Source organism: Notolepis coatsorum, assembly GCF_963971535.1.
Source record: "Notolepis coatsorum genome assembly, contig: SCAFFOLD_295, whole genome shotgun sequence".
Classification (NCBI taxonomy): Eukaryota; Metazoa; Chordata; class Actinopteri; order Aulopiformes; family Paralepididae; genus Notolepis; species Notolepis coatsorum.
This window is the reverse complement of record NW_028173821.1, coordinates 117,694-145,193: the sequence shown is the minus strand read 5'-3', so window position 1 is coordinate 145,193 and position 27,500 is coordinate 117,694. Positions and strand designations below refer to the sequence as shown.

The 27,500-nt window shown below is 45.0% G+C and overlaps 1 protein-coding gene across 3 annotated transcripts in view; it reads right to left on the bottom strand.

Moving 5' to 3' along the window:
• Positions 1-27,500, bottom strand: part of mta1 (metastasis associated 1) — a 248,579-nt gene that overhangs the window by 118,523 nt on the left and 102,556 nt on the right. For all 3 annotated transcript variants that reach the window (XM_084338705.1, XM_084338706.1, XM_084338707.1), the window contains exon 3: positions 10,094-10,220. In XM_084338705.1, the coding sequence (XP_084194831.1) occupies positions 10,094-10,203 (110 nt within the window). In that variant the 5' untranslated portion in view covers positions 10,204-10,220. The remainder of the gene's footprint in view (positions 1-10,093; positions 10,221-27,500) is intronic.

Here is a 27,500-nt window from a genome sequence, read left to right as displayed (position 1 = left end):
AGGGAGGGAGGGAGGGAGGGAGGGAGGGAGGGAGGGAGGGAGAGAGGAAGGAAGTGAGTGAGGGAGTAAGGAAGGGAGGGAGGATGAAAGGGAGGGAGGGAGGATGAAAGGGAGGGAGGGAGGGAGGGAGGGAGGGAGGGAGGGAGGGAGGGAGGAAGTGAGTGAGGGAGTAAGGAAGGGAGGGAGGGAGGAAGAAATGGAGGAAGGAAGGGAGGGAGAGAGGAAGAAAGTGAGGGAGGAAGGGAGGAAGGAAGTGAGTGAGGGCATAAGGGAGGGAGGAAGGAAGGAAGGAAGGAAGGAAGGAAGGAAGGAAGGAAGGAAGGAAGGAAGGAAGGAAGGAAGGAAGGAAGGAAGGAAGGAAGTGAGGAAGGAAGGAAGGAAGGAAGGAAGGAAGGAAGGAAGGAAGGAAGGAAGGAAGGAAGGAAGGAAGGAAGGAAGGAAGGAAGGAAGGAAGTGAGGGAGAGAGGAAGGAAGTGAGTGAGGGAGGAATAAATGGAGGAATGAAGGGAGGGAGAGAGGAAGGAAGTGAGGGAGGAAGGAAGGAAGTGAGTGAGAGTGTAAGGGAGGGAGGAAGGGAGGAAGGAAAGGGAGGAAGTGAGTGAGGGTGTAAGGAAGGGAGGGAGGGAGGAAGAAATGGAGGAATGAAGGGAGGGAGAGAGGAAGGAAGTGAGGGAGGGAGGAAGGAAGGAAGGGAGGAAGTGAGTGAGAGTGTAAGGGAGGGAGGGAGGGAGGAAGGAAGTGAGTGAGGGTGTAAGGGGGGGAGAAAGGGAGGGAGGGAGAGAGGAAGGAAGTGAGGGAGGGAGGGAGGGAAAGATATATGAAAATAAATGTTTAATGAGTTGAAATGAAAGAAGCTGCATACAGGTGGTGAACGCTGCCACCTTGAAACAAACCAAACGCTCCAGGTGAGTCAGTCTGAGAGGAGACCTGATGCACAGCAGACAGGTGAGTCGGTCTGAGAGGAGACCTGATGCACAGCAGACAGGTGAGTCGGTCTGAGAGGAGACCTGATGCACAGCAGACAGGTGAGTCGGTCTGAGAGGAGACCTGATGCACAGCAGACAGGTGAGTCGGTCTGAGAGGAGACCTGATGCACAGCAGACAGGTGAGTCGGTCTGAGAGGAGACCTGATGCACAGCAGACAGGTGAGTCGGTCTGAGAGGAGACCTGATGCACAGCAGACAGGTGAGTCGGTCTGAGAGGAGACCTGATGCACAGCAGACAGGTGAGTCGGTCTGAGAGGAGACCTGATGCACAGCAGACAGGTGAGTCGGTCTGAGAGGAGACCTGATGCACAGCAGACAGGTGAGTCGGTCTGAGAGGAGACCTGATGCACAGCAGACACCATGAAGAGGTGGAGGTGGTTCAGAGTGAGTCAGCTTGTATTTGTAGGTATGTTCAGAATATGTAGATATATTTAGATTGAGTCAGCTTGTATTTGTAGGTATGTTCAGAATATGTAGATATATTTAGATTGAGTCAGCTTGTATTTGTAGGTATGTTCAGAATATGTAGATATATTTAGATTGAGTCAGCTTGTATTTGTAGGTATGTTCAGAATATGTAGATATATTTAGATTGAGTCAGCTTGTATTTGTAGGTATGTTCAGAATATGTAGATATATTTAGATTGAGTCAGCTTGTATTTGTAGGTATGTTCAGAATATGTAGATATATTTAGATTGAGTCAGCTTGTATTTGTAGGTATGTTCAGAATATGTAGATATATTTAGATCGAGTCAGCTTGTATTTGTAGGTATGTTCAGAATATGTAGATATATTTAGATTGAGTCAGCTTGTATTTGTAGGTATGTTCAGAATATGTAGATATATTTAGATTGAGTCAGCTTGTGTTTTTAGTAGGGGTGTTGTAGCGATTCGACCCCACAACGATTCAATTCGATTATGATTGATCAGGCAACGATTCAAGGCATCATGAAATCTCTTAATTTGACCACGATTCGATGCAATACATTTTCGATACAGTTAATTCCCTCCCCCCAAAATGTATACACAAATGTGGCTGGGGGAACTGATTCGCTCAGCATGAATGGACTATAGGTAAATAATAAAAAAAAACATAAAAAAAGAATACATTTAAAAAGAAATTTTAAATGTATAATAGATTCGTACATTTTCAAATCGATGATCAATGCATTGTGATGCATCGATGCATTCTTACACCCCTAATTTTTAGATATGTTCAGATATGTCAGCTTGTATTATGTAGGTATATTTAGATTGAGTCAGCTTTTGTATTATGTAGATATGTTTAGATTGAGTCAGCTTATATTTTTGCTTTGTTTGTGATATGGAATATTATGACGATCACTGTCTGTTTCAGAGGCTTAGAGAGAGAGAGAGAGAGAGAGAGACAGAGAGAGATAGAGAGAGAGAGAGAGAGAGAGAGAGAGAGAGAGAGAGAGAGAGAGAAAGAGAGAGAGTGAAAGAGAGAGCGAAAGAGAGAGCGAAAGAGAGAGAGACAGATCAAAAGAGAGTGAGAGAGCGAAAGAGCGAGAGACAGAGAGCGAGAAACTGAGAAAGAGCGAGACAGAGAGCGAGAGAGAGAGCGAGAGCGAAAGAGAGACAGACAGACAGACAGAGAGAGAGAGAGAGAGGAGAGAGAGACAGAGAGCGAAAGAGAGAGAGAGAGAGACAGATCAAAAGAGAGCGAGAGCGAGAAACAGAGAAAGAGCGAGACAGAGAGCAAGAGAGAGAGCGAGCGAGCGAGCGAGACAGAGAGCAAAAGAGAGAGAGAGACAGAGAGAGAGAGAAAGAGAGAGACAGAGAGAGAGAGAAAGAGCGAGACAGAGAGAGAAAAAGAGAGAAAGAGAGAGACAGAGAGACAGAGAGACAGAGATACAGCGACAGAGAGAGAGAAAGAGAAAGAAAGAGAGAAAAAGAGAGAGACAGAGAGCAAAAGAGAGAGAGAGAGAAAGAGAGAGAAAGAGAGAGAAATAGAGAGAGAGGTGATGAATCAAACATGAGCCAGACAGAGAGAGTAAGGCGTCCCAGCGCTGCGCGGCCGGGTGATAAACATGGCGTCTGACGCGGCAGCAGAGCACACGGTCCCGGGACGGTGGATGAAAACAGGCTGCGTTCATTTACAACAACGTTTATTGGACTTGGGGGCGGCTTTCGTTTCGTTTCGTTTCGGGACAAATAAAAGTGTCGTTTGGAACGGTTTGTGAAAACAAGGACACACGGCGTCAGAGATGCACTCACTCCCGAGTTCACTGTGAAGATGTGACGCGCGGAGAAAAAGGGATATCTCGCTGTATATTATTATACCAAAGAAATACAAAACAAGTGTCGATGACACACGGCTAGCACACGTGCCAATTATGGATGAGAATCCTTTATTTGGACGGCCAGCTATGTGTTGTTGTCATTAACCGATTGAAAACAGGGTTATTATCCGTGGCTTTTACCGTATTGTGTCGAATAATAAGACGGGGCTTTTTTCAGATTATTTTCTTTTTTCATCTGAAAAGGGGGCGACGTCTTATTTTGGGGGTCTAGACTTTTAAAACGTCATACATTCACAACAACAGATCGCGCCAAAAACAAGTTCCCCAAGCGAGCCACGGTCCTTCTCTCTGCATCTGCATCACGCACGCACACACACACACACGCACACACACACACACACATTTACATTTAGTCATTTAGCTGAAACGCTTTTATCCAAAGCGACTTACAAGTTCTGTACGACAAGTCATCAGGAAGGATACAACTCTATCAGCTGAGTAACAATGTTCATCAAAGTGTTGAGTGCTACAGTGTAGGTTAGTTTATTAGGACAAGTGCATGATGACAGTAAGGTTAGTTAGGGTTAGATTATTATTTTTTCATTTCAGATAAACACAAAACACACACACACAGCAACAGGCACCACATACACAGCCTATTGTTTGAATCAATGTGTTTAATAAAATAACATTGTACCTAAATATGATAGAAATAACAGCCTACATTGAATGATTTATTGAATTATTTTCAAAGAAAACTATTTTCTTTATAATAAAAAAAAAATTGGTGTTTAAAAAAGTATTTTTCCAAAAATGAGTCGTGAAAATTAGGGTCACCTTATATTGGGACCGATACAGTCGTTCCTTTTGCGCAAATGAACAATAAAGACGGACGTCAAAACAACGGTGACCAATGTCAACCTAGAGTGCCGTAGAGGTCACATGAAAGTCGCACGCTGAGGTCGCGTCGCAGAGAAATCAGACCTGTATCCAGTGGCCAGAATCAGAATTGAAAAGATCAGATTCGGGGGCGCCCTTGTGGCGCATACCATAACCATAGTGCCTCGCGCACCTACGCGGCCGACCCGGGTTCGATCCCAGCACCCGACGTTATTTGTCGCATGTCCTCCCCACCTCTCCTCCCGTTCGCCCTCTCCTCTGTCGGTCCTGCGTGGCCAAGAAAAGCTGTAAAAATGCTATGAAAAAAAAAAAAAAAAAAATCCCTGTGCGATTTGTGCTGCTCACACCGTCATGAAATAATCAGATCCGAGTCACGTACACTTTCTGTAGAAATGTACTATTTTATTTGATCTTACCCCATTGACATCTTATTTAGTTTATCGTACTACTACTTATTGCACACACACACACCCTGCACTGCACCTCATCATGCACGTATATACACGCAAGATACTTTCTGTAAATAATTTACTATTATTTTATCTTATTTAATTTTTTATTGTGATGTTACTACTACTACTACTACCTATTGTTACCAATCCATTCTTAATTATTTTTATCCATTATCCTCACTTTTTCCCCGTATTTTTCTCCCATCCCAATTTAGTCGTTGTGCCAATTCCCTTCCTGGTCGTTGCGCGCATTTCCCCCCCCACTGTCGGCCTGGGGAGGGTGAAGACTATCACATGCCTCCTCCGATACATGTGGAGTCAGCCAGCCGCTTCTTTTCACCTGGCAGCGAGGGCTCTCACTGGGTGAGGTGTAACGCGTGGGAGGATCACACTACCTCCCCCAGATCCCTTCCTCGCTGAGCCTGCGCCCCGACCGACCTGTAGGAGTCGCTGTTTACAACGACCAGGACACACACCCCACCGGCTTCCCACCCGCTAACACTGCCAATCGTGTTAGTAGGGACGACTGACCAAGCCGGAGGCACCGCTGACAGCTGGATTCCATCCCAGAGTCTCTGCGGTGGTAGGCAAGTGCTTAGTCCACTGCGCTACCCGGCCGCGCCCCTATTGTTACCATTCTTGTATTGATTGATGTTTCTTAATAGTGCACTCTTGAGTCTGAGCTGTATAATGCCGTCTGTGTAATGACAATAAAGACTCTAGAAATGTTCTATTCTATTCTTCTACTTTAAGCTGGTATAACAGCTATTTTCACAGTCATGACAGCACTTACTGACATACTTATGTTAATGCTATTCATGTGAGCAGAGTGGCTGGGCGGGTGGTAGGGGGGGCTATTGTTCACGCCCAGCCCAAACCGGCACAAGTGTTACATGTTGGCCTTTCTTTGAGAGCCGCTTTCGCAGCTTTAACCCTTTCACTGCCACACGACAGCCGGTTAACCCTTTCACTGTGACAATACAGAAGGTTGGCCCTTTACTATCACACAACCGACGGCGATGCTACGCAGTGAAAGGGTTTATCACTTAGAGAGAAAAAAAAGGCTGTTTTACAAGATTAAAATGGGCACATCTCCTTCAAACATTCTCAGATTTCAACGTACGTCACATCATTTGAACGCTTACATTCTGTACTTTGACAATCTGGAAAGAGAAAATGGGAGACAAGCACTTCGAACTGCAATTTCTGTATGAAAAGTGCTATACAAATAAAGTTATTATTATTATTATCGATGGTCTGACAATCGATGGTCGCGGTCACATTATGAGTACAGTGTGAACCTGGCCTCTGTGACTTTAAGAGTTGCTTTGTGAGGTCTGCTTAACCCTTTCACTACCACACTACAGAAGGTTAACCCTTTCACTACCACACTACAGAAGGTTAACCCTTTCACTACCACACTACAGAAGGTTAACCTTTCACTACCACACTACAGAAGGTTAACCCTTTCACTACCACACTACAGAAGGTTAACCCTTTCACTACCACACTACAGAAGGTTAACCTTTCACTACCACACTACAGAAGGTTAACCTTTCACTACCACACTACAGAAGGTTAACCCTTTCACGACCACACTACAGAAGGTTAACCCTTTCACTACCACACTACAGAAGGTTAACCCTTTCACTACCACACTACAGAAGGTTAACCTTTCACGACCACACTACAGAAGGTTAACCTTTCACTACCACACTACAGAAGGTTAACCCTTTCACTACCACACTACAGAAGGTTAACCCTTTCACTACCACACTACAGAAGGTTAACCCTTTCACTACCACACTACAGAAGGTTAACCATTTCACTACCACGGTTAACCGTCTGTATTGCCGCAGTGAAAGGGTTAATAGACCTTTTCATAGCCGCTCCATCTGGGGGGGGGGGGGGGGGGGGGGGGGCAGGTCTATGTCCAGTCGTGGTGTTTGGTTAATACAATAGCTGGCAGGAACTAAACCTGGGCCCCCCCCCCCCCCCCCCCCGCTGAGGTCATGTGACGTGTGGACAGGTAATGAGCCTCGTGCGAATGCCAGAAAACACACCGAAAACAGTTATGCCCCCTTTCCACTGCATGGTACCTACTCTACTCTACTCTGCATTTTCGGTTTTCCATTACCAAAATACCTGGTACCTGGTACTTTTTGGGTACTTTTTTAGTACCGGCTTTGTCGAGGTTCCAAGCTGGTAGAACTGGTACCAGAAAAGTGACGTGAAACACTGCAGACCACTGATTGGTCAGAAGAGAGAAGCGTCACACGTTGGAGCGTCCTGCACAAAACACAACACGCCATCTTTATTTAGCCTTGCGTAGGATTTCTTATTTGTTTGCAGCAGGAACAAGTGCAATAAACAAAAAAGGATCCATTCACTGTGTATTCTGCCTCATTTATTGATGAAACAAAACCAACATCAACACAATTTACCACAGAGCGGAGAGTTTAGTCTCACAAAAAGATCGCTGATTTGTTAAGCTTGTTGTTAGCTTACGTGCTAATGTGATTGCGTTTTACCATGGCTAGGGTACATAGCGTGATCAATATAACTCGCTATTGATTGTTTGTACTAGTAACGTTAATGCTAGTAGAATAGACACAACGTGAGGTAATCATCCATTTTAAACCGGTTATTACCTAATGCTAACGTTAGCAGATAGACACGAGAGGTAACGTTAATGTTAGTAGAATAGACACGAGAGGTAACGTTAACGTTAGCAGAATAGACACGATAGGTAACGTTAACGTTAGCAGAATAGACACGAGAGGTAACGTTAACGTTAGCAGAATAGACACACCGAGAGTCTGGTTAATGTTGTTATTGATTGATTGATTGAAACTGTGTTTACTCTGGCTTGCTCCAAGCCCTCACGGACATAGCTATGCTCACGGAGCTCTCACGCTGTACGCCAGCCGGGCTGGGCGATATGGAAAAAAATCATATCGCGATAACGATATGATAATGTTATCATATTTCTCGATATCGATACTGTAATTATCGAATTGTTATAAGTATTAATGTTTTTTTTTTTTTTTTTAACAACAGATCTATGTTTATTTTGCAGCAATTCTTTGTCGTTGCCGCCATCTTTAGTGTTACATCCCCTCACACTCCAGTTCTCAGGCTGCAGCTGGTTTAAAAGCTAAAGTAAACCGGCTTCTCTGCTGGCTGTGGCTCCAGGGGAGTTGAACAGTTCTGGCTCTGCTAGTTTATTTTCGATATTTTGGCGCTTTTTTGGCGGACAAACCACCGCACATGTGCACCGTGACTCATGACTGGAGTCTAGCTCTGCTAGCACACATAGCCTACTGTGTACAGACGGTTTCAAACTGTATTTTAAATTACTTTAAGTTGCAGGCAAGAAAGACAAGTCTGTCCACTGTCTCTGGTTTTAAAACTGCCCTGTTGCAGGTCACAAAAAAAAAAAAAAAAAAAAAAAGATACAAAAAAAAACGATTTTTCGATTTTTTTTTAATTTCGATATTCAAGTTCAAGTTCAAGTTCAAGTTCTTTAATAGTTGTCATACAGAAGTACAGAATACTTTCATACAAAATGCTTCTTACTGTTACGCTCCAGAGACTGTGCTAGACAAGATAGTATCAAATAACATAGTATAGCATGGAATTTAGAAGTAGAAAATGAGGTCACAGTGTTCAGTATAGACATTATGTATATGTATTCGATATCGATTATTAAAATATATCGCGATATTTATCGTTATCGTTATATCGCCCAGCCCTACGCCAGCGGCCCCGCCTCCCCACACGGAGACACACGGAGTAATTAGTACCTGCAGTGGAAAACGAACGAAGTACCAGGTACCTAAAGCGAGTAGAGTAGGGTCGAGTCGAGTAGGTACTATGCAGTGGAAAAGAGGCATTATAGTCACTCCTGTTCTAGCGCGTACGGGTCGGAGAACACCGGGCCAACGTCAACAACACGCCCGGCGACGAGTCCGACACGAGATCCGCCTTGAAAAACGCTGTGAAAGAAGAGAGTCGAGAGCCAGAACTAACAAAAGAGGCTGTCTGTCCCCCGGCGACCCGGCCCGGTTCACTCAGGCCTGGCTGGTCCTGGGGGGGGCATGAAGAGAAGCTGGTGTTGAAAAGGAAGGCGAGGAACGGGGGACACAGGAGGAACGCTTTGCCGTCATCGGCGATGTTCCCTTTTAAGACCGCTTTGCTTTTTCCAGCACATCGTGTCAAATAAGTGTCAAGAGTCGGACTACACAACATGTGTTGACTGTTACACTTCACTGGTACGTGTGTGTGTGTGTGTGTGTGTGTGTGTGCGTGCGCGTGCGCGTGTGTGCGTGTGTGTGTGTGTGTGTGCGTGTGTGTGTGCGTGCGTGTGTGTGTGTTCGTGTGTGTGTGTGTGTGCGTGTGCGTGTTCGTGTGTGTGTGTGTGTGTGTGTGTGTGTGTGTGTGTGTTCGTGTGTGTGTGTGTGTGTGCGTGTGCGTGTGCGTGTGCGTGTTTTAGAGTGTTTGTGTGGATTAGCCTACTTTCAGGAAGTGATTGTGACTGGGGCTGGAAGGTCTACAGTATGAAAGGAATCCTTTCATCAACGATGTTGTTGTTGTTGTTGTTGTTGTAGTTGTTTTTTTAAGATGTGAAGCACCTCTATAATTGGCAGTGTCACCCACTCACTCACTCACCCACTCACTCACTCACTCACTCACTCACTCACTCACTCTCTCACTCTCTCCAGTCAGTTTATTTATAGCTTATCTGGGTTATAGTTTAGTTTATCGTTATAGTTTGTATAGATAGAATATACGTTGTAAATTGTAAAAACGGTGACAATAAAATAATCAGAATCAGAACGCTTCACATCTATGACCCGTTCTGTGGCTTGGCTTATTTTTTCATTCAAAATTGACCGACTCTGAATCTGCTAATAAGTCTTTCTGAGACACAGTCGTCACGAGCGACAGGGTCAGTGTGTCCCCCTGGCGGCATCCTGGTTGCCTAGCAACACGAGGTAAACACAGGTGTTGTGTGTGTGTGTGTGTGTGTCTGTGTGTCTGTGTCTGTGTGTGTGTGTGTGTGTCTGTGCAGCACCTGATGTGTGTGTGTGTGTGTGCAGCACCTGATGTGTGTGTGTGTGTGTGTGTGTACCTGATGTGTGTGTGTGTGTACCTGATGTGTGTGTGTGTGTGTGTGCAGCACCTGATGTGTGTCTGTGTGTGTGTGGTGCAGCACCTGATGTGTGTGTGTGTGTGTGTGTGTGTGTGTGTGTGTGCATGCGTGCGTGTGTGTGCGTGTGTGTGTGTACCTGATGTGTGTGTGTGTGTGTGTGTGTGTGTGTATGTGTGTGTGTACCTGATGTGTGTGTGTGTGTACCTGATGTGTGTGTGTGTACCTGATGTGTGTGTGTGTGTGTGTGTGTGTGTGTGTGTGTGTGTGTGTGTGTGTGTGTGTGTACCTGATGTGTGTGTGTGTGTGTGTGTGTGTGTGTGTGTGTGTGTGTGTACCTGATGTGTGTGGCTGGTAGAGACTCCAGCTGACGGGACAGGAACAGCTCTCTGTGTCTCAGCTGGTGTTTCTGTTTCTCTGGGAGGTCCATCATCTCTGGGTTCTCCATCTCGTCCTCCAGCTCTCCTGCAGGGGGGGGCGCGGGTCAGAGGTCAGGGGGGGGGGCACGGGTCAGAGGTCAGGGGGCACGGGTCAGAGGGCACGGGTCAGAGGTCAGGGCTCACACACACATATACATATATAATATGTCCAGGTGTAGTTGTAACGGTGTAGAAGGGTGGGTCTGAGGTAAAGTGTTGTTCCGGAGCTGTGGAGAGCATCCTGACTGGAAACATCACTGCCTGGTATGGAAACAGCACGGCACAGGACAAGAAGGCACTCCAGAGAGTGGTGCGCTCAGCAGAGCGTACTACGGGTATTGCACTACCACCCCTGCAGGTCTTATATAACAAGAGGTGCAAATCCAGAGCCTGTAGAATAATAAAGGACCCTCACCACCCCAACAACAGCCCGTTCATGCTGCTGCGGTCAGGCAAGCACCTCCGTATACGTGCAACAAGAACTGAGAGACTAAGGCTCAGCTTCTTCCCTCAGGCCATCAGGACAATGAACACTGATCTCTCCACACACATGAACACACACACACATCCTCACTTGAACTCTCTCACACACCCCCACACACAAACACTACAAAAAAGTCACTTTAAAAACATAACTGTATATTTGAACATTATTGTATATAGTACTCATTACCTTTATTTTTAAGCTTAGCATTGTATTATATTCGTATTACTTTTTTTCATGTCTATTTTATTATCCATCTATTTTATTATTCTATTTTATTATTTGTATTTTTGCACAATCAAGGCGGGCATGGCCACCTTAATTTCACTGCATGTCTTGTGTATGTATGTGACAAATAAATCTCTAATGTAACGTTAGCTGAGGTAGCAACAGTAATCAACAGTAATGTATGTAACTTATGTAACGTTAGCTGAGGTAGCAACAGTAATCAGTAGTAATGTATGTAACTTATGTAACGTTAGCTGAGGTAGCAACAGTAATCAGTAGTAATGTATGTAACTTATGCAACATTAGCTGAGGTAGCAACAGTAATCAGTGGTAATGTATGTAACTTATGTAACGTTAGCTGAGGTAGCAACAGTAATCAGTGGTAATGTATGTAACTTATGTAACGTTAGCTGAGGTAGCAACAGTAATCAGTAGTAATGTATGTAACTTATGTAACGTTAGCTGAGGTAGCAACAGTAATCAGTAGTAATGTATGTAACTTATGTAACGTTAGCTGAGGTAGCAACAGTAATCAGTGGTAATATATGTAACTTATGTAACGTTAGCTGAGGTAGCAACAGTAATCAGTAGTAATGTATGTAACTTATGTAACATTAGCTGAGGTAGCAACAGTAATCAGTGGTAATGTATGTAACTTATGTAACGTTAGCTGAGGTAGCAACAGTAATCAATGGTAATGTATGTAACTTATGTAACATTAGCTGAGGTAGCAACAGTAGTCAGTGGTAATGTATGTAACTTATGTAACGTTAGCTGAGGTAGCAACAGTAATCAATGGTAATGTATGTAACTTATGTAACGTTAGCTGAGGTAGCAACAGTAATCAATGGTAATGTATGTAACTTATGTAACATTAGCTGAGGTAGCAACAGTAATCAGTAGTAATGTATGTAACTTATGTAACGTTAGCTGAGGTAGCAACAGTAATCAGTGGTAATGTATGTAACTTATGTAACGTTAGCTGAGGTAGCAACAGTAATCAGTAGTAATGTATGTAACTTATGTAACGTTAGCTGAGGTAGCAACAGTAATCAGTGGTAATGTATGTAACTTATGTAACGTTAGCTGAGGTAGCAACAGTAATCAGTAGTAATGTATGTAACTTATGTAACGTTAGCTGAGGTAGCAACAGTAATCAGTGGTAATGTATGTAACTTATGTAACGTTAGCTGAGATAGCAACAGTAATCAGTGGTAATGTATGTAACTTATGTAACGTTAGCTGAGGTAGCAACAGTAATCAGTGGTAATGTATGTAACTTATGTAACGTTAGCTGAGGTAGCAACAGTAATCAGTAGTAATGTATGTAACTTATGTAACGTTAGCTGAAGGTAGCAACAGTAATCAGTAGTAATGTATGTAACTTATGTAACGTTAGCTGAGGTAGCAACAGTAATCAGTAGTAATGTATGTAACTTATGTAACGTTAGCTGAGGTAGCAACAGTAATCAGTGGTAATGTGTGTAACTTATGTAACGTTAGCTGAGGTAGCAACAGTAATCAGTAGTAATGTATGTAACTTATGTAACGTTATCTGAGGTAGCAACAGTAATCAGTGGTAATGTATGTAACTTATGTAACGTTAGCTGAGGTAGCAACAGTAATCAGTGGTAATGTATGTAACTTATGTAACGTTAGCTGAGGTAGCAACAGTAATCAGTGGTAATGTATGTAACTTATGTAACGTTAGCTGAGGTAGCAACAGTAATCAGTGGTAATGTGTGTAACTTATGTAACGTTAGCTGAGGTAGCAACAGTAATCAGTGGTAATGTATGTAACTTATGTAACGTTAGCTGAGGTAGCAACAGTAATCAGTGGTAATGTATGTAACTTATGTAACGTTAGCTGAGGTAGCAACAGTAATCAGTAGTAATGTATGTAACTTATGTAACGTTAGCTGAGGTAGCAACAGTAATCAGTGGTAATGTATGTAACTTATGTAACGTTAGCTGAGGTAGCAACAGTAATCAATGGTATCGCTTGTTGCTCCCTGTGCACTTTATAATCTGTGTACAAACCGCCACGCCTCGCGTTTGAGCGTCCAATGTGACCACAGCCTAATAAAAATACATCTAAATTACACCTGTGTGTGGGTTCTACCTTCAAATCATGTTCTGCACTTAACCCAGAACCCCCTGTCGATAGCCAATCTTTCCCCATGAGGAGTGTTGCCATAAGAGAGGGGGAACAGGGGGGTGGCTGTAAAGGCTGGTCGTTAGGTTGATCGAGTTGATTGGAGGGTGATTGCTCCTTATGGATCAGCCAGGTGTCTGAGTCACTCTATTCGAATTAGAAGCTGCTGCTGAGCTACTCCTGTCCAATCAGCTCTCCTCACATCAGGGGGGGGGGGGGGGGGTAACCAGAGAGGAGGGGGTGGGGCAGAGATGGAGGGAAGAGAAAGAGACAGAAGGGAGAGGGACTGTGAGAGATGGAGACGGGGGGAGAGAGAATCGAGAACAATTATGAAGAAGAAGAAAAGAGAGCGAGAGGGAGAGAGAAACTTTTGTATTTTTATTTTATTTATTTATTGAATTGTTTGTATTGTGCAACGCTTTGACAATATTGCCTCTAAACATCCATGACAATGAAGCTACTTGAATTGAATTGAGAGAGAGCGAAAGAGAGATAGAGAGAGGAAGAGAGATAGAGAGACAGACAAAGAGAGAGAGAGAGAGAGCTATAGAGAAAGCTAGGATGAACAGAGTCTAAAGAAAAGAGTGATGAGCAAGAGAAAGACAAACAGACACAGAAAGACTGAGGCCATGTTTAGACGGAGAGAGTCCTAACAGAAACCGCAAAAGTCGTCTTGCGTCTCACTTTTAATGTTGCGTTTAGACTAGTGTTTTGGGATGGAATTCTGCGTGCAGACGAGGCTGTAAAGACTCGAGACGACGGAGCCCCGCTGTCACACGATTGGCGCAGATGTCCCATGACCAGAAACGTCAGTGGCCAATCAGATCGCCTCAGGTCGTTGAGACAACCAGACGTGCTGTGAAGACCCGCCCTACTCTGCCTCTGATTCGCAGACTGTGGGTGGGGGAATGTGATTGGACCAAAGCAGAGTCACTCACAGACAGTGGCTCCAGTCACTAATAGTTGTGATAGCCGCGGGACAGATTCTTGTGTATTTAAAAGTACTGCCAATGTAGCCTTCAGGTGATAGTATTGTATATTGTATAGTATTGTATATTATATGGTAACTCAGAACATTGTACATATGTCTATACCGAACACTGTGACCTCATTTTTCTTCTTCTAAATTACATGCTATATTATGTTATTTGATACTATCTTGTCTAGCACAGTCTCTGGAGCGTAACAGTAAGAAGCATTTTGTATGAAAGTATTCTGTACTTCTGTATGACAACTATTAAAGAACTTGAACTTGAACTTGAACTTGAACTTGATCGCCATGGATAGAATCAGACTTAGTTTACGCTTCTAGGCTACTGGCGTCTGGCGCATGCCTGTGATGCCTGTGACGTAAGCAGTACGCGCGACGAGAGCCTTGACAACCCTTTCGTCATAGTTTTATGCGGTTTGACTGTTTAGATCAGGGGTCAGCAACCTTTTTGACATGGAGTGCCTGTTTGAAATATAGTTGTAACTAGTGTGCCTCAACAATATTCCATGCATCGTAATTTTTTTCTTCTCATAATCAGGTCTTTTTAATGATAATTTTTACATTATTACATCATTATTGTTATTGTTATTATTAACAATATTATTATGATGGTTGTATCAACCCTAAATCTGAGTTGGGGGGGGGGGGGGGGGGAATGCAATGCAGACAAACAGCTGCATACAGTGCGACCATTTCACTCACATTTGCCCATTCATTTTTGGACACATCACACACCATCGGTGTGTGTGTACTGTACGTGTGCTGTCATAGCTCCACCTACAGGCCTAATGGAGAACACCAGGAGAACACCATGATGTGAATGGAGGGTGAATTGTGAGGTATATTGTGTAAATAAGTTTTGATTGATCGCAAGACTACACTGTAAAAAAAAATTATTAGTTACCAGAACTTAAAAATATTGAGTTCAGTTACTGTGCATTAAGGTTTTCAGTTTTCAATCCATAATAAGTTAACAGAAAAATAAGTACACAACTACATTATTTCAACCTAATAAAACTATGTTTATTGTCATTGTTTTAAGAACACAAGTTGACTTGGTAATACTCACATTTTGAGTAAAAAAATGGCTTTTAACATGTGCAATGTTCAATGAAATAGAAAAATAAATAATACAATTTGTTGATTAATCCCACTGGTCACAATGGTGACCGTAATAATGTTTTTGTTATAAGGCTCTGCAAATGTTACTGAATGATGTAGCAATGTATTTCCAGCTAAATTGAAATAATAAACAAATAAAGGGTCTCAATTAAATATGTGGAAGTAAAAAGAACCTGTGGGATGATTTCAACAAGATAAATGCGACAACAGTGCAAAATAGTTCACTATAATATTTCAAAGCAAAAAAAAAAAAAAAAAAAATTAAATAATATTTTTTATTTTTTTTATTTTTTTTTAGTGCTGCCCCCTGTGCCTATGCAAATGCCCCCGCGTGCCTATGCAGGCACGCGTGCCTAGGGTTGCCTACCCCTGGTTTAGATGATAGCGCAAAGGTTTATCGTTTCTAGGAATTCCACCAGGAAGGTGGTCTCACTTTTTTGCGGATTCTCCCCGTAAAAACGCTGTTGCCGGTATGAACAAAAGGCACATCCGAAAAAAATATTTTTGCCGATTCACCTGCTAGCGTTTCCGTCTAAACAGGGCCTGAGAGACAGACATAGAGAGACAGACAACCAACGCTGTTGCCGTATGAACAAAAGGCACATCGAAAAAAATATTTTTGCGATTCACCTGCTAGCGTTTCCGTCTAAACAGGGCCTGAGAGACAGACATAGAGAGACAGACAACCCAACAGAGAGAGAGAGAGAGAGAGAGAGAGAGAGAGAGAGAGAGAGAGAGAGAGAGAGAGAGAGAGAGGAGAGAGAGAGAGAGAGAATTGAATTTGAATGGAAAATTGAGAGAGAGAGATTATGTTATTAATCATTTGCTTTGGCAACATGTACAAGTTGCGTCATGCCAATAAAGCCATTTGAATTGAATTAAATTGAATTGAATTGAATTGAGAGGAGAGAGAGCAGAGACAGGAAGGGGGCAGAGAGAGAGAGACAGGAAGGGGGCAGAGAGAGAGAGAGAGAGAGAGACAGGAAGGGGGCAGAGAGAGAGAGAGAGAGAGAGAGAGAGAGAGAGAGAGAGAGAGAGAGAGAGAGAGAGACAGACAGACAGACAGACGCAGACAGAATCAGAGACAGACAGACAGGAGGCAGAACAAAAGCAATCAGGGGATTTTTCAGGAGAGAGATGTGTGGCCAAAATCAATAAGTACTCCTTCTGCCTCTGTCTCTCCGTCTCCCTCCCTCTCTCCCTCCCTCCCTCTCTCCCTCCTCCCTCCCTCCCTCCCTCTCTCCCCTCCCTCCCTCCCTCCTCTCAGTGTGAGCGCACAGGCAAACAGCATAACAGGCTCACCTCCCATCTCCCCCCTAACATGAAAACAACAAAATATAGGCCCATTACGAGAAGAACGACAACATGCTGTGAAAGATACAAGTGGATCTAGCGGGGGGAGGGGGGGGGGGGGGGCAGAGAGATGACGATAACAAGGGAGGAGGAGGAGGAGGAGGAGAATGAGGTGGTGGAGGAGGAGAGTGACGCACGAATCCCACCGGGCGCGGGCCGCGGGCGTGAGGGCGATCAGAGTTCCACTTTGCTCCCATGTTAACCCTTTCACTGCCACACGACAGAAGGTTAGCCCTTTACTATCACACAACCGACGGCGATGCTCCATCATTAGCATCATTAGCTCCGCAATGCGTGGTAGTAAAGGGCTAACCTTCTGTATTGTCACAGTGAACGGGTCAACCGGCTGTCGTGTGGCAGTGAAAGGGTTGGCGTCGCGTTCCCACCAGGGAAGCGAATAAAATGATTTGGTTGGAGTCAGAGGCGGGCGCCACACGACCAGAGGGGGAGGGGCAGACAGTCAGAGGCGGGCGCCACACGACAGAGGGGGAGGGGCAGACAGTCAGAGGGTGGGCCACACGACCAGAGGGGGAGGGGCAGACAGTCAGAGGCGTGGGCCACACGACCAGAGGGGAGGGCAGACAGTCAGAGGCGTGGGCCACACGACCAGAGGGGGGGGCAGACAGTCAGAGGCGTGGGCCACACGACCAGAGGGGGAGGGCAGACAGTCAGAGGCGTGGGCCACACGACCAGAGGGGGAGGGGCAGACAGTCAGAGGGGAGGGCAGACAGTCAGAGGGGGAGGGGCAGACAGTCAGAGGGGGAGGGGCAGACAGTCAGAGGGGTGGGCCACAGCACCAGAGGGGGAGGGCAGACAGTCAGAGGGGGAGGGCAGACAGTCAGAGGGGGAGGGGCAGACAGTCAGAGGGGGAGGGGCAGACAGTCAGAGGGGTGGGCCACACGACCAGAGGGGAGGGGCAGACAGTCAGAGGGGGAGGGGCAGACAGACAGAGGGGAGGGGCAGACAGACAGAGGGGGAGGGGCAGACAGACAGAGGGGGAGGGGCAGACAGTCAGAGGGGTGGGCCAACACCAGAGGGGAGGGGCAGACAGTCAGAGGGAGGGGCAGACAGTCAGAGGGGGAGGGGCAGACAGACAGAGGGGGAGGGCAGACAGACAGAGGGGAGGGGCAGACAGACAGAGGGGGAGGGGCAGACAGTCAGAGGCGTGGGCCACACGACCAGAGGGGAGGGGCAGACAGACAGAGGGGGAGGGGCAGACAGACAGAGGCGGGCGCCACACGACCAGAGGGGGGGGCAGACAGACAGAGGGGGAGGGGCAGACAGACAGAGGCGGGCGCCACACGACCAGAGGGGGAGGGGCAGACAGACAGAGGCGGGCGCCACACGACCAGAGGGGGAGGGCAGACAGACAGAGGGGAGGGGCAGACAGTCAGAGGCGTGGGCCACGACAGGGGGAGGGGCAGACAGTCAGAGGGGGAGGGGCAGACAGACAGGGGGAGGGGCAGACAGACAGAGGGGGAGGGGCAGACAGACAGAGGCGGGCGCCACCCGACGTGAATACACTCCATATCTGCATTATTAGTTATTATTACCACACATATAGATGTTGTCCAACCAGCTAATGTGCTGTATGTTCTTTCCAATACAAATAAACCATATAGGATGTTCGATATTGCTTTTTTTACCGATACCGATGTACCGTTATTGTCCAACTCTTAATTTCCGATAACGATATCAACCGATACCTGCGGGGTTCCAACCCCCCCCCCCCCCCCCCCCCCAAAAAACTGAATAATTTCAGGTAATTAACATTACATATCTCTTGTTGTGGAATTAACAACATTATGCATACTTTTGACAATAAATAAATAAAAGAATGTGTTCTTACTTGCCTGGGTAAATAAAGGTTAAACCGATACCGATATTTTCCGATATTACATTTTAATGCCAATATTGGCCGATAATATCGGACATCCCTAAAAACCATACTATACTTTTTCAGGAGTACAGTCACACTGATCAGCATTCTAAAATTAATTCTAACATTCTAATTAATTATATAATAACTGGATGCAAAATAGACAATTGAACACTGGAACTGTAATCTTTAAAAAATCTTCAAACGGGGACTGACTTCGCATATAGACTACTAGGCATTGACAGCTGTTCCAATGTAAACGTGCCTTCTTCCTCCTCCTCCGTGCGCTTTCGCCCGCTCTGAAGTCGGACTCGGTGTGGACGGCCGCGCGCGCTGTTCTCATGCTTACGCCCGCGCATGGTGGCATTTGTGCGTGAGGTGGTGGAGGAGGTCCAGGTGGTATGTTGCCAATTGATTTCGCTCGACTAACGTTAGCGAGATTGGCCTACGTTCCATAATCATGAAAGTGTGGTGCCGAAGGATAGGAGTCTGAGGCGGGGTGTCGAACGACAACGCTAATCATTTATTAAACATCAACTCAATGTCAACAACACCCTGGTCACTTGCTAGCTAACAGGAACTTGTTTGCCGACAGGAAAGTAACAAACAATACGCTCCGTGCGGAACTCTTATCCCCGACACATAGTTCCGTGGGTGACTTATGTTGATCCGCCACAAAAGATGGAATTGTTTAAAATGTATGTTTAATCCAGTAAGAATAGTACTAGGCTATATATAACATACATCTGAGCAAGTAGATTACATTAACAAAACGTATTGCCCTTTTGACATGTAGCCTACACATATTCATAATCATGAGACAGTTCATCAGACAGTTCCCTCTGTGTGTAATACAGACAGTCTTCACACATTCATAAATAACACTTACAGAAAAGCTGATTGTGCACTGTAATAAAATGACATGTTCAATGGATTTAATTTTTTTTACCGAATACCGTGAAACCGTGGTATTTTTGCCCACGGTCATCATCATACCATCAACATGTCATACCGGCACATGCCTAGTTGTTAGCAGGACTGGAGAGACTGGAGGGGGAGAGAGGCTGACTCGTGACTAGGGCTGCAACAAATGACTATTTTGGTAGTCGACTAATCTGTCGATTATTTTTTCGATTAGTCGACTAATTGAAAAACTATATTTATAAAAAGAAAAAAAAATTTAACTACCTATCTTTGTGAAAGTGGCTTCTCAGCTCTGGTCCAGCTGAAGACAGAGCAGAGGAACAGATTGGACATTGAGCACGACCTCAGAGTTGCTTTGAGACTCTTGTCAGGACCAAACAACATCCCCAGTTATCCCATTAGTTCCCCCAAACTTACTGTCGGTCTGTTATGTTAAGCTAAGAAGTCTTCAGCTGGACCAGAGCTGAGAAGCCACTTTCACAAAGATAGGTAGTGCAAAAAAAAAAAAAAAAAAAAAAAAATATATATATATATATATATATATATATATTTTTTTTTAATGACTAATCGACGCAACAATATCTCGTCGACGATTTTTCATAATCGACGATCGACTAATCGTTGCAGCCCTACTCGTCACTAAACCGTCAACTGATTCTGCTCATAGCTGCCTATCGCTGGTATGAGAGCTCTCAGTCTTCCACGCTGACAACGTAACGTTAAAGGTGCTGTAAGACTAGTATTTCTTTCTTTGTTAAAGTAAGTGGTCAACATGTTAAAATAATAGCTCTACATTCCGACAGTCATCACTGATATAGAGTGTCTGGTCAGTAACATGGGTCTCTCAGTCCCTCCACTCTGCAGTAAACAGTCATCACTGATATATAGTGTCTGGTCAGTAACATGGGTCTCTCAGTCCCTCCACTCTGCAGTAAACAGCCATCACTGATATAGAGTGTCTGGTCAGTAACATGGGTCTCTCAGTCCCTCCTGCTCTGCAGTAAACAGTCATCACTGATATATAGTGTCTGGTCAGTAACATGGGTCTCCCAGTCCCTCCACTCTGCAGTAAACAGTCATCACTGATATATAGTGTCTGGTCAGTAACATGGGTCTCCCAGTCCCTCCACTCTGCAGTAAACAGACATCACTGATATAGAGTGTCTGGTCAGTAACATGGGTCTCTCAGTCCCTCCACTCTGCAGTAAACAGCCATCACTGATATAGAGTGTCTGGTCAGTAACATGGGTCTCCCAGTCCCTCCACTCTGCAGTAAACAGCCATCACTGATATAGAGTGTCTGGTCAGTAACATGGGTCTCTCAGTCCCTCCACTCTGCAGTAAACAGCCATCACTGATATAGAGTGTCTGGTCAGTAACATGGGTCTCTCAGTCCCTCCACTCTGCAGTAAACAGCCATCACTGATATATAGTGTCTGGTCAGTAACATGGGTCTCTCAGTCCCTCCACTCTGCAGTAAACAGCCATCACTGATATAGAGTGTCTGGTCAGTAACATGGGTCTCTCAGTCCCTCCACTCTGCAGTAAACAGACATCACTGATATAGAGTGTCTGGTCAGTAACATGGGTCTCTCAGTCCCTCCACTCTGCAGTAAACAGCCATCACTGATATATAGTGTCTGGTCAGTAACATGGGTCTCTCAGTCCCTCCACTCTGCAGTAAACAGTCATCACTGATACAGAGTGTCTGGTCAGTAACATGGGTCTCTCAGTCCCTCCTGCTCTGCAGTAAACAGCCATCACTGATATAGAGTGTCTGGTCAGTAACATGGGTCTCCCAGTCCCTCCACTCTGCAGTAAACAGCCATCACTGATATAGTGTCTGGTCAGTAACATGGGTCTCTCAGTCCCTCCACTCTGCAGTAAACAGCCATCACTGATATAGTGTCTGGTCAGTAACATGGGTCTCTCAGTCCCTCCTGCTCTGCAGTAAACAGCCATCACTGATATAGAGTGTCTGGTCAGTAACATGGGTCTCCCAGTCCCTCCACTCTGCAGTAAACAGCCATCACTGATATAGAGTGTCTGGTCAGTAACATGGGTCTCTCAGTCCCTCCACTCTGCAGTAAACAGTCATCACTGATACAGAGTGTCTGGTCAGTAACATGGGTCTCTCAGTCCCTCCACTCTGCAGTAAACAGCCATCACTGATACAGAGTGTCTGGTCAGTAACATGGGTCTCTCAGTCCCTCCTGCTCTGCAGTAAACAGGAAATACATGTTCTGGTATCCCGTTCCCACTTTATGCAATCAGGAGAGAGAACTCCACATTGTAAAAATTGTTCGACAAAAAATGTAAGCTCGTTTTAAGCAAATGTGTCATTGAAACAAGTAAAAACAATCTGCCAGTTGTAGTAAGCACATTTGGCTTGGCGATATTTCTTGAGATAAGTAAAAACATCTAGGGTTCTCTCCTGATAAAGTGGGAAGGGATACCAGAAAATGTATGTACCGTTTACTGCGGAGCGGAGAGACCCATGTTACTGACCACTAGACTCTATATCAGTGATGGCTGTTGGAATGCAGAGCTAATTAATACTTATTTTAACAAAAAAAAAAAAAAAACACTTACAGTACCTTTAAATTCGACCGGCAACAGAGTTGGTTATACCGAGGCTGGGCGATTCTTGCTCAAATGTGAATCACGATTTTTCTCTCTAAGAATTGAGATCACGATTCTCTCACACGATTCTTATTTTTTCAATAAAATCATTTATTGCACTCTTTCTTAAACAGACAACATAACATGTATCAAAGTGCTTGACTTAAACTTAACGTATATGAAAGTGCTCGACTTAAACTTAAAAGTCTCTTGTAACATACAAAATAAATCAAGTCAGAATCGTCATCATTTAAAAAAAGTTAAAGAAATATAATAATTTTTAATAAAATAAATCGTCATCATTTTGAAATGAGATTGCATAGGTCTATGAATCGAGAGATCGCGATTTTTATTTCGATTAATTGCCCAGCCCTACCGAGACTGCTCAGCCGGTCACCGGTCGTTGCCAGACGAGCCCCCGGCCGCGGCCCAACGATCGACCGGCTGCTCTGGTTGTCAGAGTATGAATTCCTTCCTCCACCGGTCCCAGTGATGGAGCTTTGTAAATCGCTTTCAGCCAGAGCTTTGTAGCCGTGATGACCCTAGCCATCTCCAACGTAGCCGTCACCCTCTCTAACGTGGCCAGACACACTCAACCCATCTAATGTAGCTGTAACTGAGGGGTACAATTCCCTGACTGTATTACTAGATATGATACTTACTACCACTACCTTTGTACTTAATATTCGGCCACCCAGTACACGGCATAAATATATTATCATAAACACTCTCACGTAGATGAAACGGATCCAACACAAATGTACGAAGTCGAAGTATGCGTTTATTACTACACAGCAATGGTGTGTAGAGCAAGCACGTAATCACTTAATTACATTTATGAATTGAAATAGTATGCACTTTTATGGCAAGGAGTATTCGTCGGTATATCAATAGAGAATGTCCAATCTCTGATGGCGCAGGTGGTAAATATACGACCTGGAATAGTTAAGGAATAACAGCAATGATACTTTAATGATTATATACTAGATACACTAAGGGGGGGTTAATCCGGTCGCTTGTAAGCCGACAGGAGTAGGAGGGGGGGGGGGGGGTAGAATCCGGCTGCCTCGTCCGGCCAAGGGTATCCCAGGTGAACCCACTGTAGTGCCGTTCAATGCGCCGGCGATCCTTGGACCACAGATGAAAGCAGGTGGACTCTTTGTGGGCCGGCTCTCTCCGGTCCACGGGGGAGAGACGTGAAGCGACCTCGTCTTGCAGAGCGTCTCCTCACCTTGCGTCCTCTCCAGGGGGGGGGGTTCCAACACACAGCAGTGTCGGGGGTCTTTATCCATGGAATAATCAAAGTATACAAAGCATAATCCGTGCCTGGGAAGGCGGGCTGTCGTCGGTAGAATAATCCGGTATACAGGTCCACTCGCTCGTCGGCTCTGGGGCTCCTCGGGTGCAGCTTCACATGGGGTCAACCACCCTGGGTAAGCAGCCAGTTCTCTGCCCGAAACGATGGGGTACTGACTACGGTAGTAGTCTCACCGCACGAAGCACTATATATTAACAGACTATTATTAGCTTAATAGACTACGTCCAACTCGACGATATAGTGCCTAATATGACTATTCAAATATTAATATACACGATGTCTCAATACCGATGGTAGGCGAACTTGGCCTTACTCCCACACGTGGCGTCGCGGGGAGGCTTTACGTCTGTGACTCTATTGGAGGGTAAGAAACTGGACTGAAAAGGAAGTCCTACTTTAGTAGCGCAGTATATATACGCACTATGAACAAATAGTCCCATTAGTGGTGCGGTAGCCAGATTCCTACGCGGAACTAGGACTTGTTCGTACATGTGGAGCGGTACGTTTGAACTGGGTCTGAGGGGTATGGCAGCCTGGCACCAAGGTCTCGACCAATAGTAGAATGGAGACTATTATGGGATGTTCAGTAGGCTACAATGGATATTCAATGCATATTGTACAAGGAATATACAAGGGATATCAGGGAATATTAGAGAATATACAAATACAATTAAATATATATATATAAATAAATATATATATTCGGTTTAATCTGGCCCTTCACAACAGTAGCCATCACTGTCTAACGTGGCCAGACACACTCAACCCATCTCTAACGTAGCCACCGTCGCCCTGTCTAACGTGGCCAGACACACTCAACCCATCTCTAACGTGGCCGTCGCCCTGTCTAACGTGGCCAGACACACTCAACCCATCTAATGAAGCCATCACTGTCTAACGTGGCCAGACACACTCAACCCATCTCTAACGTAGCCACCGTCGCCCTGTCTAACGTGGCCAGACGCACTCAACCCATCTCTAACGTGGCCGTCGCCCTGTCTAACGTGGCCAGACACACTCAACCCATCTAATGAAGCCATCACTGTCTAACGTGGCCAGACACACTCAACCCTCCATCTAACGTAGCCATCACTGTCTAACATGACCACCACACACTCAACCCTCCATCTAACGTAGCCATCACTGTCTAACATGACCACCACACACTCAACCCTCCATCTAATGTAGCCATCACAGGGCTCTACGCTAACCTTTTTCACTAGGGGCACAGGTGCTCCTAAATGAAAAAATTTAGGAGCACACAAAGAAATTTAGGAGCACCCAAAAATATTTAGGAGCACAGTGAAAATATTTCAAGTAACAGAGTTTATTTTTTATTTTTTTTTAAATAAATGTATATTTGTACTGTGCGTGCATGTGTGTAAATTAGCTCTTGCTACAACCCTGCATGTTTACATTTTGTATTTTGCACTTGATGTTCATTAACATGTGCTGTCCCTATCAAATAAACTATCAAATCAAACTACTGCTACAAAAGGTTCAGTCACTTAACTTTAGCCCCTTTTATGCATACAATGTTTATGTTTTGGCTGTGTTGCTCTTCTAGAAAAATAATCCTTTCAGGGTTGCCTATTGAAATACTGTACACTTTCCTGATTAATTGAAAATGGGGGACCCTGATGTAAACAAGACGAAAGTCTTTCTCTGGTCTGCATCCCCTTAACAATTGTGTGTATTGAGCTGTACTGTATTGTACCCATTCTGCAATCTGTTAATAAAGTTTTCAATCAATCAATCAATCAATCAATCAATCAATCAATCACACCTCCAGTACAGAAACATTGTTTGAGTTTGCGTGTCAGGTAGACCATTGATTGACAGTCGAGTCTGCCAATTACATCACATCGCTTGCACTCCGGCGCTGCAGCTGGACCCATTGCCCACCTCTGCTGTTGATAACGCTAGCCAAGTTATTATACACACAGATACACAGTGGGCCAGTGACTTTGGTGTAGGGGTGTAACAATGCATCGATCCTAAGGGGGAAATTCAACTGCATCGATTTGAAAATGTTAGAATAGATTATCGCAATTTTAATGTGTACACGTTATGTTATTGTCATGTCCGTTACAGCCAACACACCGACATACGCTACTGCATCAACGTTATGATTAACAAAGCAAGGCATTCGTTTTGTTGCATTAACGTTATATTACTATTGCTATCGATAAATCTAGGTGTTCTAAAATCTATTGCTATTGGTAAGAGAGAGACTATAATAAGTTGGTGTCTCGGAAAACGAGAGCCCTGATCGCGGAGTTTCAGGAAGTAAACAAGCAAAACGAGAGCTTCCGAATCTTGGTCATTTGCTTTATTTCCCATGAAACCAGTCACTTCACTCTACTGTGATTGGACCGTTGGCTTGAGTGCAATGTGGGACTTGTAGTTTTTTAACGATCTCGCAGCGGAGGAAAAAAAAGACGAGAGAGGCTATAATCTGTATTCGCACAGCGTGCGCGTAATTGATTTTTACGGTTCGCATACAAATATTTTTAGGGGCATATGCGAGCAATTTGGTCGCACTGTAGAGCCCTGCATCACTGTCTAACATGACCACCACACATCAACCCTCCATCTAACGTAGCAAACATGACCACCACACACTCAACCCTCCATCTAATGTAGCCATCACTGTCTAACATGACCACCACACACTCAACCCTCCATCTAATGAAGCCATCACTGTCTAACATGACCACCACACACTCAACCCTCCAGCTAATGTAGCCATCACTGTCTAACGTGACCACCACACACTCAACCCTCCATCTAATGTAGCCATCACTGTCTAACATGACCACCACACACTCAACCCTCCATCTAATGTAGCCATCACTGTCTAACGTGACCACCACACACTCAACCCTCCATCTAATGTAGCCATCACTGTCTAACATGACCACCACACACTCAACCCTCCATCTAATGTAGCCATCACTGTCTAACATGACCACCACACACTCAACCCTCCATCTAACGTAGCCGTCACTGTCTAACATGACCACCACACACTCAACCCTCCATCTAATGTAGCCATCACTGTCTAACATGACCACCACACACTCAACCCTCCATCTAATGAAGCCACCACTGTCTAACATGACCACCACACACTCAATCCTCCATCTAATGTAGCCATCACTGTCTAACATGACCACCACACACTCAACCCTCCATCTAATGAAGCCATCACTGTCTAACATGACCACCACACACTCAACCATCCATCTAATGTAGCCATCACTGTCTAACATGACCACCACACACTCAACCCTCCATCTAATGTAGCCATCACTGTCTAACGTGACCACCACACACTCAACCCTCCATCTAATGTAGCCATCACTGTCTAACATGACCACCACACACTCAACCCTCCATCTAATGTAGCCATCACTGTCTAACATGACCACCACACACTCAACCCTCCATCTAATGTAGCCATCACTGTCTAACATGACCACCACACACTCAACCCTCCATCTAACGTAGCGGTCACTGTCTAACATGACCACCACACACTCAACCCTCCATCTAATGTAGCCGTCACTGTCTAACATGACCACCACACACTCAACCCTCCATCTAATGTAGCCATCACTGTCTAACATGACCACCACACACTCAACCCTCCATCTAACGTAGCCATCACTGTCTAACATGACCACCACACACTCAACCCTCCATCTAATGAAGCCATCACTGTCTAACATGACCACCACACACTCAACCCTCCATCTAATGTAGCCATCACTGTCTAACGTGACCACCACACACTCAACCCTCCATCTAATGTAGCCATCACTGTCTAACATGACCACCACACACTCAACCCTCCATCTAATGAAGCCATCACTGTCTAACATGACCACCACACACTCAACCCTCCATCTAATGTAGCCATCACTGTCTAACATGACCACCACACACTCAACCCTCCATCTAATGTAGCCATCACTGACTAACATGACCACCACACACTCAACCCTCCATCTAACGTAGCGGTCACCATCTCACGCGGGCCACTCACACTCAGCAGGAGCCCCTAGTGTTGAAAAGCTGAATTGCCCGACTGGAGTCGTGCTACAAGATTTGCACTACAAGTCATACCTCAGTCATACCTCATTGCACCTTACCCTAAGTTGTACCCAGGTGTGCGTTCCTGAAATCAACTGGGGTTGCACGCACCTAATGGCGCCACGTGCACGCGCGCTCCCGGCGTGTGCGCG